Raw genomic sequence first — 11,849 nt, forward strand, 5'->3', positions numbered from 1 at the left:
ATCTAGGAGGCAGAGCAAAGGCAAATGACAGCAGAACTTGAAAATTGGCTTCTCTCTGTGGCTTGAACAGTTTGGAAAGTGTACATCTTCTATTCAGGGCTCATAGGGAAACATCTGGAAATAAAATTGGAACTTACAAAAGAGAACTTTCCAAAAGGACTCTTACTTCTTATATGTGATTACTTCTTAGCTACTGAAAGATAATGGAATTCTTATGGGCTCTGAGTTTATATTTGATCTGGGTAGGATAGAACAAGTTTGATGAGCAGTTTTTGTAGTGAAGCATTGTTAGAACCAGTTTCTTTTCTGTTTATAGAAATACATAATTCTGAAAGTTTTGCAGAGATGCTTGACTCTGTAGGAAGTATCAGAAACTTTTCAGTATGGCAAAATATGATGAACTATATTTGTGAGAGAAAAGTCATTACAAATTGTAAAAGTGGCCTCCTGACTAGTTGTACAGAATAAAGGAGTTGGAAGTCACCACCAATTATTTGGCAGAGATCTGTGAAACTGACTTACTGAGCTGAACATCCATGAAGTTCTACTCTCTAGAAATTATGGAGCTTAGCAGAAAATAAAAATCGAGTAGAGGCTGAGAAGATTCGGAGAAGGAATAGAATTTAATTGACTATCTAGAACAAATGCCTGAGGTTAGATTGAAAAAATAGATTTGTTAATCTAAAATGAAAAACGTTTAGGGGACAATGATCAGATTCTTTAGAATCTTGGTTCTGCATGAGTAGAACATGGCCAGAAAAATGAGGGATCACTCCTTGAAGGTTGAGAGTTCAAAGACACATAAATATTGTATCCAACAAGTAGTGAAATTATTGAATTCATTTGCTCCAGTGGGTGTGACACAACACACAAAGAGGATGGCCAAAAAGATCGTCATGATTTCTTACTGAGTGAGGCAAATCAAATGAGAAAATTGTGGTACTGTATACCTACTGGTACTGCTGATTAGTGTGTGTGTGTATTTGTAGAGATGTTTGTGAGGGCAATTACCAAATGTAAATGGTGATGGTCTTAGGATGATGGGATTTTAGGTGATATTTTCTTCATTATTTATTTCCACATTATTTAATGTGTTTGAATTTTTAATAGAGAACTTATTTAGTTGTAACTCAGGGAAGTATTATTTTCATACTTGCATTAGAATTAAGATATAAAATAGTAATATAGTTATTAAAAATTTTCTGGATTTGTGAATCACAGTGAATTATGCAGATGAAGGTATTTTGTTCAGCTTTTTAGGGAGGGGCAGCCTGCACATTGCTTCTATGTCAGCTACAGTAGCTTCCCCAACACACCTTGGATCTACCTCAAGATGGCAGTTCTTGGACTGTTTCATTCTTAGCTCAAAATATACTATTGGACATATGCTGTTTTATATGCTCTGGTGCTCAGTGTGGCATCTTGCTTCCACACTTCCCTACCTGTAGTCTTTTCTTCCCTAATAGCCAGACTTTTAAAATATAGGACAGAACTTTTCTCAAAAGTGGCCTGTGGTTTCCCGTCTCATAGTAAAATCTGGAGTCCTCCTGCTGACCTGTGAGACCCTACCTGGTCCCGGCCTCGGCTGTTCTCCCCTTCCCTGGCTCTGTTCTGTACTTCAGACCATTCTGCATGTTCCCACTGAGGGTCCGGCGTGCTCTTCCCAGCTGTCTTCTTGGCTCTCCTTGCTTCCTGGTGTCCATTCAAACGCTGCCCCATCCAAAAGGAGGTTCTGACTTTGCTGTCTCCAGTATCTCTTGTTCCTTTCCTTCCTCTGTCACTCTTTGTCCCCTTGCACCCAGTCTCCATTTCCTCCTTAGCACTTATCACCAACTGACATAAGTTTATTTTATAGTGACTATCTTCTACTAAAATGTAACCTCTAAATGCAATCACTAAAATGTAATTTTATGTCTTCTATCATGGCTACGGCCATACTATGTAGGGCAGTGCCTGACACATAGTAGGCTCTCAGTAAATATGAGTTGAATGAAAGAATTCACAGCCCACTCCAGTATTCTCGCCGAGAAAATCCCATAGACGGGGGCCTGACAGGCTGTGGCCCATGGGGTCGCAAAGAGTCAGACACAGCTGAGGTGACTGAGCACAACACACGTGGCCATGCTTCATAGGGCGGTGCCTGGCAGGGAGGCTCTCAGTAAATATTCGTTGAATGAATGAGTTCCTGTCTCAGTTCTCCATTCTGTGTTCTGACATTTTTGCCTTGCAGAGAGGTGGTTACATTCAACCATTTCCTGGAAACAGCAGCTGAGAAGGAGGTTCAAGGAAAAGCTCGGCTTCAGGACTTCATAGAGAATCTGCTGCACCGGGTGGAGCTCGCGGAAAAACAGCTGGAGTACTATCATAGCCAGCAGGGGGCCGGCCTCTGCGGGGACTCCCAAGAGCACGCGGTGAGTCCTGCAGGCCCGGAGTGAGGGTGGTGATCTGTCAGGTGGGGCCAAGGACAGAAGGAAAAGGTGCTGGGGAATGACTTGCAGGAATTTTCTAGACATCGTTTGAAGGCATTGCCCCAGCCACGCCTGTGTTGAGGAAGTGATACAGGTGAGTCTAGGACACCTGGGAGTAAGTGAGACCCTGGATGCGTGATCTCCGGTTCTTCACCTCCAACTCCACATTAGGCTGAGGTGGTAGAAGTACTTTTATGTTGCAGCATAACAGTTTGAAGTATCCAAAGAAATCATTTGTCCCAATTATGTGTCAGGTGGATAGGAAGTTATTAATATTATCCTGTTTTTGAGCTCATCAAGGAATCATCTGAAAACTTTCATGCTTTTTAGTTAGTGAAAGATTTAATCACTTCCCCCCCCCCCCCAATAGGAAGGGAAACACTTGTTGGTAGTCTCTGTAGGTGAAACATTCTTTTTTTTTTTTTTTTTTAATATTATTTTATTAGTTGGAGGCCAATCACTTTACAACATTTCAGTGGGTTTTGTCATACATTGACATGAATCAGCCATATAGTTACACGTATTCCCCATCCCGATCCCCCCTCCCACCTCCCTCCCCACCCGACTCCTCAGGGTCCTCCCAGTGCACCAGGCCCGAGCACCTGACTCATGTATCCCACCTGGGCTGGTGGTCCGGGTGAAACATTCTTTAAGTAGGTTTTCGAAAAGACTAAGCAAAATTCCCCAGTGGCATTATATAATAGGATTTTGCATACAATTTTACATATGGTTGCAGGGACTTAAGAAATCCCCAAAGCCCAAATGAGAACCCTGAATATAGATGAAGGTCCAGCTCTCATAAGTGGCTTGATCAGGGTTGCCTGTTCTCTTTGGAGGGTGGGTGGGAGGTGGGTGGTTTACAAATAAGCACGCTTCAGATGAGGGATGTGGGTGGTCACATTTACCCTCTATACAGTTTCCTTCATGGTATAAACAACAAAGCCAAAGAATGGATTTTTGAAAACCTAAAGTGGTTTATTTACAACATTTTCATCATCAGTTGAATTTTATTTACCCTTACCATCTTCTCAGAAGATTTAAAAATGATTCTTTTACTAACCCTGAAATGAGGATAAAAAAAAATAGGAAACATTTATGCTAACCAAAAGATTAGTAAGGTCGCCGTTGGTTGATTGAAAAATTTAGGTTGAGCAATCTGGAAGCCAAGATTTAACAGGAAACATGATTAAATAAACAAAGGAGGAACGAAATGAAATGCAGGTTGATGAAAGAAGTAAGACCAGAGGGAGAGACACAGATAGCAGGAAAGTACAAAGTCAAGGAGGAAGTAGGGCTTGATCACTGACTTGGAGGGAGCACACATCACCCTGAGAGGTGTCAAGGATGAACTGTTTGATTTCTGAAAGAATGGGCAGATGTGGTTTCCCCTGTTTTCACGTATAGTCCTCTCAACTCTTCTCTGGGTCATAATGTGCCATGTTATGAGACAGTCTACGAATCCTAAAACCATTTTTCCTTTTTACTTAGTCTATTTCTTATAATAAAATACATTTACCATGTGTTTGATGTAATTTACTCAGTCTGGCCTCTCTGTGTATCTGGGGCTGTGGATACATGGAAGAACTTGGAAACTTTTCGCAGGATAAGCTAAGGGTCACATCTGTAGTAACCTGTTTGGTCCAGCTTAGAGAAGGCGCAGGCCTCTAGAGCCTCAGCTCTGCCTGGGAGAGCTTCTTATCCAGGTGCACCCCAGAGCGAAGCAGAACTTTCAACTCCCAGCACCTAAACTCCCTCCTCCAGAACCCTGGGGAATGCCATCCCCAGCCTGGCTGGCTCTCCCCATTTCCACCAAGGCTGCTCTGCAGAAACAACACGGCCTCTTCGTCTTCCTTCTTCCCTGCCTCCCTCCCTCCCTCTCTCCTCTTCCCTCTTTTTCTCATTACTTCTCGAGAGAGTAATGACATTTCTAGATTGATGTGTAACTTGATTCTTTCTAGCCTTAAGATTCTTTTGTGCACTAGAAAAATTTCCTTCCCCCTCACAATTAGCACCTTTTCTGAAATAATGTTTCGGCATTAATCCCCTTGAGCATTTATGTTCTTTTTCACCTGGCTGATTTCTAAAAATGCAATGTGCCTACTCAGATAATTTGTCTGTATGCTCTGAAACATGCTGTCGAATTAGACACAAAGTGACCTAATATACCATCTGCCAGAATTACTCACAGACCTGCTCAAATAGAAGGTCATGAAATAGCTTGGATAATCTTATTTTAAGCATTGCATTTATTTCCTGCAGATTGCTAAATTAGTACTAGCTGTAATTCATTACCATGTTTATTGGGGATGCATCGCTTACTGGGTGCTGAGGAAACTGCTGTGAACGAGATCGATGAAGTCCCTGGTCTTGGAGGAGGGACACACAGTAAGCAAACACATAAGAAAGATAATTCCGTATAGTGAGTAACTGCTGTGAAGAATAAAGTAAGATGACATGTTTGAGATGGTCACTTTAGCTTTAGCAAAAAGCTTTCGAGAAAAGCCCTGCTGAGAAGACAGCATTTGCACTGTGACCTGAATGGTAAGGAGGCAGTTCTGGAAAATTTGGAAGTGGAACATTCTAGGCAGAGAAATAGAAGGTGCAGCTGCCTCAGGAGGGAATAGGCTTGGCACATTTGAGTGGCGGGAGATAAGTCGGAGAGGCAGGAGGGGTCCAGATCAGGCAGGAGCTTTCTGGTCATATTAGGAGTGTGGATCTGTTCCATCACACACAGGGGAAAACCATTGGAAGGTTTTAAGTAGAAGATGATCTGTGTTTTAGCAGAATCACTCTGCTGCTCTGGGGGAACTGATGGAGGGATGCAAGAATGAGAGATGGGTTGTGTTGTGGCCGATGAGAGGGGACAGCAGCTCAGATAGAGCCAAAGTAGAAATAAAAGGTGTAGGGTATGTTCTTGGAGGAGAATTGACAGGACCAGTTGGCCTGAATGAAGGATTAGATTTAGCTGGTGAGGGAAATTGAGGAGTCAAGAATGAATTCACAGTTTTGGCCTAAGAAGTTGGGTATATACAGAAAGGGAAGTTGGAGGAGGGCTAGGTTTCCAGTTTCCCAAAACCTGTCATGACCTGAGACACCATGTTTGTGCTTTAGAAGTACTTAGATTGGCTCTCAGTAGAAGGTTATGTATATTTTTTTTCAACCAGAAATGTTGACCAGGGCCTCTCTTGATACCCATCGGCATACCCTTCTCTCCCTAAATTAAAAGACAGAGTAGTTGGACCAGGAGAAAATGGAGGTAGGTGGATTGACTGAGTGGGAAGAGCATTTCCATCTGCCTACAGCTGTGGATCCAGAAGGAACACTGGCCTCTTGTGTTCACAGGGAGGAGAGCAGAGGGAATTCTTTGGTGCCTGTGATAACAGGCACAACCTCCACCCACAAACCTCATAATCCGTCAGATCACTGTTGGTCTTTTTCCCAGTAAGGGAACATGTGTGTGTGTGTACCTGCGGGTTCAGACACACACACACACACACACACACACTTTTGAATAGAATTCCAAAGGGAATTATGTACACATATGCAGCAAACCATCACATTATATGTTTACATACACACATAAAGTTGAAAACATTTTGTTATACCTCAATAATAATGATTTTTTAAGTGGGAAAGTATTTAAAGGAAGAAAAACCCTGTAAGTTTGTACAGTTTATAGATGCACTGAAATCCGTTCAAGGAGCCCAGCCAGTTGGAGCAGGGGGCATGGGTGCACTGGAGGAAAGAGAGTAGAAATGCTGATGCCTCCGGGGTTCCTAGAAGCTGCCAGTCTGGTGTTTGCTGGAGCCGTCTGTTCCCGCTTCTTTGTGTATTACAAGACCTCAGGACCCTCGTGCGAGGAAGGTGCCTTTTTCTGTTCACATTTACTAATCCCATGCCGAACCCAGCCAGCGTGGACAGGGTTGGCAATAATGTGACATTCAATTGTGTCCCGAGGCAGAAGGCAGGAATTCCATCTCACCTTCTTGGGCACCAAGAAGTCTGTTTAAGAAACCTTTCTGATTTTCCCCTGTCTGTGGCTTAAGCTGCATACAGAAAACTTGGAGGAAGATCCTGTTATTCCAGGTTTGGTTTTTTGGGTGATTTGAGTATAGCGGGGGTGGATGTTGGCCACACTGGGCCTAGATGGCCCTTCCTCCACATTCTCTTTGTCACCCTCTTCTTCTGCCAGTCTGCCTGTTCATGTGACGGCACTTCTTTTAGTTGAAGGCTGCATGCGGGAGGTTGGGAACTGAAGCTTGGGAATACACTAAAAATACACTTGCTTATAAAGTGTTTGGTGACATTTGGAGCACAAAATGATAATTATCAATTTATTCTTCAAATGGTATTCTGAGCCCAGCCACAAATGTGCATGCAGATACTTCACTGAGAGTGGAAAATTATCTCAATGATAGATGGCCTCAGGACAGTTGTGGAGTTGGGTTTTCGTATGCTCTCATTTTAGAAATGATGTATTTTAGGCAATAAACATTTTGTGCCAATTTCCCCTTTAGTTGATACACTGTGACCAGTTGTAGCTGTGTAAATTAGCTGCAAATACAGCCTGAATCAATCAAGAAATAATGGCATATCATTCCAGTTTTTAAAAACATGTTTCTTCAAATGTTGTTCTCTTGAGGGGCTGTTTAACTTTTTGAAATTTTTGAGATCTGCTGATACTGGCTTCTTGGAATTCTCAGAACAGGGAGCCACAGAGGCTTCCTGAGTAAGCAGAGCTGAGCACGATCCATTCTTGTTCACTGCAGTGATGGATGTGACATGGGCACTGCTCCTAATAACGGTCACTAGCTTCCTCAATGGGAATACAGTTTCTTAAAAACATAAGGAGGATTTTTATAAAACCAAACCTAACCTTTAAGTGAAGTAATATTTTGTCTTATTTGTTTTCCTTCAGCTTACAGATATCTCCTCAAATAGGAAACCCAAATGCCTGTATGTATATCTTTTTATACTTAGACCATTTGATTAATGCTTGCATAATATGCCTTCCTGTTGCACTTTTTATGGTATCTATAATATAAATGGATTTGAGAGCTTCAGATGAAAATTTACCTGCTTATTTACCTTTCTAAAAATGTGGATGTGACTTTTATGCTAATGGTCTATGAGTATATGGCAGTATAATGGTACTGTAGGAGTCTTTTTAAAGTATTGTGTAATAGAACTTTCTCGTATTGTGCTACAGTGTAGTCATATAACTCTATAGTGTTATTAATGTAGTGGGCACACTGATATATGTTTTATACATAAATTTATACTGTGCATCATATACTTTATGATAGCTGTACTACGGATTTGTTTGAATCCCCTAGAAGTCACTTAAATAGTCAAAAGGTATAGGTCCTGGTCTCATCTTCTCCATAGACCACTGTGTGTTACTCTTGATAGTCATTTAGGTTTTCCATGCCTCAGGTTCTATCACTGGTAAATAAGACTAGTAATATCTCCCTGGGAATTTAGTATCATGAGATCATTTTCATGAAGGCCATCGTATCAATATGGAAGGAAAAGTATCAGTACACAATATATTACTTGTTTTACTGGTAGCATTATTGCCACCTTAGCATGTAGGAGTGATTGTGCCATGAGTAGTTTTTATTCTTTCAAGGATTTAAATCTTTCTTTTTATCTACCTCCTCCCACAACCATCTATAGAAGCCGAGGGCACCTGCATTCTGTGTGTAACCACCCTGATCTCAAGACCCATTTCCATCCAAAAGGAAGGATGAAAAAAGCCAAGGATGACAGAGCCAGCATGCAGCCTTCTAAGTCCCTGCATGAGCAGACCGAGTCCCCAAGAGAACTCTGCAGACCAGCAAAGAAAGGGGAGCCTCTGGGGTTTGGCCGGAAAGGCCACATCAGACCCAAAATGGCCAAAAAAAAGCCGACAGCGATTGTGAACATCATCTAAAAGGGTGGGTGGTTCTGAACCACATCACTGGGCTTTGGGAAATACGTTCTAGGGGCCATCAGTAGTGTCCTTTTGGACACACTGCATCATAAAACATATTTCATGTCAATATGGGCACCTGGATTAACCAGAATTTAGCAAATGGGAATCTCAGTGAACCAGACTTTTACAAGTCCCTTTTGGAAGCAGGAGGCAGATTACAGAATTGTTTTTAAAAAAATGAATCAGTCTTATTCCAAAGTTTTAGTAAAATGAAGTTAGCTCCAGCTCTTAAAATAATTGGCCCTGAAAAGTTCTATGAAATAAAAATATTTTTGTTTTTAACCTCACCCTCAATTAATTTGGGAGCCTCCAAAATAAAGCTTCTTGTTTTCCCGAGAATTCTGGTTAATCAAGATTCCAGTGTTAGGGTTGCTTCAAGGACTCATTCCGTTAGACTTCAGTTGTCATCTCGACAGACTGTTTTCCAGTTTGTTCAATTCAGGTTTTTTGTTTCCCTGGATGTATTTTCATTCTTATTTTGGTGCCTCTCTGCTTTCTTCCTTGGCTGAGTATTCTGTACTCTAAGACTGTGCTGCCAGCCTCTATCTTAATAGCTGCTTCTACTTCTGAGGTTGCGGAGGACAGTAGAACCTTTATGATCAGCACCCGTCAGCAGTTCCGGGTCAGAATGGTTGGATACCAGTGGACCACACATTTAGTGCATTGCAAGCCACCCGGAGACACCACAGATGTTACTCCGCTCTTTCCTAAGACCTGCTTCCCCGGGTGGGGTGGGGGGGTTGGTTTGTCAGCAACCTCTCTGTCAGCTGTAGGCATGACTTTCTCCTTGCTGGTCTGACTTTTCCATCTCTTGCTGCTTCTGTGCCAATTTATGACTAAAATATATGTTCTTACCTTTCAGCCAAGTATCTGATGTATTTGTTGAATATGGCTTTCTAAAGTGATTTCTGAAATAAACAATGCATGCGGGATCCAGAATCTGAAATCATCCTCCCCTCTCTGGCTCCCTAAAATGGCCTTTGTTTCCATAAAGAACCATCTGTCATGAACCTCCTGCTTTACAGTTTTCTTCAAGAATAAATTTCTGTGTTACTTTTTAAAATTTAGCAATATCATCAGGTCTCCTGCAGAGTTTATAAGTGCTGACATTCCTTTGGAAACGAGAACAATTATGTCCACAACTATATACATATATGTATAACAAATACAAAATGTATATGTCAGGTATATTAATAACTTATTTTTAAATACTCATGAAAAAGGTGTGTGTTGGTGGTGGGTGATTTTTAAACTATATATTGCTTATGTAAATTGAATTCTCTGATTTTAGAAATTAAAGCTTAACCTAGTTAACATTAGTAGGATTATGATTGTTACTGCAATAAGCATCAGATTAGCAGTGCGTTAAAAATAGGTAACAAAGCAATTACGTAAAATGCCAGTAAATTGAAAAGTGTAACTTATACAAATACTTTGAGCCTATCATAGTGAAATGTTGATTTTTGAGTTTTCACTTGACTTTCAACTCATGGGGGTAGGCCTTTCACGTGGTATATAGGCAGCTATCAAGTGGTAACAAACATTGCTGTGAATATCACTGTTAGGATAACACTGTAAAAACTGTAATGTTAAAATAACTATTTATTTGGAGAATTAACGTCCTCCAAGGTTATTTATTATTGATGTTTATACCATGACTGCACTTACCTTTTATACTAAAAATCTGACTAGTTTGTTGTTCTGCATGCTCTTTGTCCCATAATGTGTGTGTGTAATGACAGCAGTTTGCTTTTAAAGGTAGTATAAGCCAAATTTTTCTCCCATTTTATTTAATGTAACTTACGTTTTCAGTTTTCATTTAATATGCCTTGAGGGCATGACAGCTCTCTCTGACAGTGGTACCCAGTGATCTTCAGAAAGCACTGTAATGTCGTATCTACTCTGTGGACATTATGCAAGACAAATGATTTTAAGGTTTATTATATTAAAATTTTTTTAAATTGTAACTAAATTCTGATCCTTATATAAGGAAATGCACTGTGTATATTGTGCTTCCTTAGAGACATAAATTTGGTTTTGAAACATGCGAGCCACCTCAGTCTAAAGGATATCCCCTTTACCTGCCATGGCCTGAGCCTTGTACCATGTCCCGCTTGGTGTTATTTTTAAATGCATTCTTTGTCCTCATAGGTAGTCAACCTCAGAGTTGATTTTTTTAAGAAGTCACCAAAGTTTTCTAGGAAAACATGTTAGAGTTTAAGCTGAAGAATGGATCTAATTTTATTATTTGTTTTGTAAGGAGGAAGTCTTTGTTTCAACCTGCTTTCATTCTCTTTTCCCAAACAAGGTTACAGATTCTTAACTGAAAAGTTCAGACTACTTAGACACTGTTTTCCGGTATTCTGCAGGGTCATTTTGTTGTATGGAAGTTGGAATATTCTGTTCCCGGATTTTAAATAAAGGTTTCTAGATTATGAAATATTATAATAATAAAACTATATTTATGACTAATGTGTTGGTATGTTTTGTCTAGCTGGAATGTTTCTGGGGAACCAAGCTGGTTCTTCATGAATGAGCTGTTCATTGTACATGTAAACACCATGATCTTATACCTGTAAGTTTTCTTAAGAGCTTAGCTTGATCATTTTTGTTTATCACAATGCCTCTATCCAAAGGTTCTTTTTACATATGTTCACACTGAGAAGTCCTCATTAAAAGCTCATTTGGCACTTTTCTCCCATCTTCCTCCACAACCATGAGTAATTTTCCTACAAGGTATTTTTAAACTTGTCAACTCTTAGCAAAAACCATGAGCAGATTTCACAGTGTGTATCTCAGATGGTATGTGCTATACATCCTAGTCATTATAAGGCTCAGAATGTGATCAGGATAGTTAACAGAGTTGTGTCACAAGTAGAATTACTCAGCCATAGTCTTTTAAGAACCATAGAATTAGGAAAATGTAGGGGATTCCATTTGTTCAGGAGCTGTTAGAGCCGTTAAAGAGATGACTCAGTCTGCTCTTATGCTTGCTTGTGTTGAAGTTAATGGGTTCACCAGGTTATAATGCTCCTGAGAAATAACTGTGACATTCTTGATTATCTATGGCCATTAGAAAACATAAATAAATCCCCGTATCTCAATTCTGTTCAGTCTGGGTCCTTGAAAAATGAATTCCAGAGATGGCATGCATGCAGGAACCAAACACAATTCCTGGAAACATTTCAAATATTTAAAAGGGTGGGGGACTTCAGAAATTGTTTTTCTTGTGGTGAATTTTTTTCTTTTTTGTCCATGTTCTATATGAGTAAAAAATGCACACATCTGAATTTTTTATTTGAGAAAAGGATCTTCAACCTGTAGCCCAATGATATATTTACTCCGGGTTTGCAGCCATTATTCTGTACAAGAAATGAATTTTTTCCATTCAAGGACGCTCACAC

The 11,849-nt window shown here is 40.3% G+C and overlaps 1 protein-coding gene across 1 annotated transcript in view; it reads left to right on the forward strand.

Moving 5' to 3' along the window:
* ZNF365 (zinc finger protein 365) overlaps positions 1-10,917 on the forward strand; it is a 28,935-nt gene extending 18,018 nt beyond the window's left edge. The window contains exons 3-5 of the mRNA XM_065919863.1: positions 2,231-2,411; positions 7,387-7,424; positions 8,148-10,917. Coding sequence (XP_065775935.1) covers positions 2,231-2,411; positions 7,387-7,424; positions 8,148-8,403 — 475 coding nt within the window. The 3' untranslated portion in view covers positions 8,404-10,917. The remainder of the gene's footprint in view (positions 1-2,230; positions 2,412-7,386; positions 7,425-8,147) is intronic.
* Positions 10,918-11,849: the final 932 nt, after the last annotated feature.

This window comes from Muntiacus reevesi, chromosome 2 (assembly GCF_963930625.1).
Source record: "Muntiacus reevesi chromosome 2, mMunRee1.1, whole genome shotgun sequence".
Taxonomy (NCBI): Eukaryota; Metazoa; Chordata; class Mammalia; order Artiodactyla; family Cervidae; genus Muntiacus; species Muntiacus reevesi.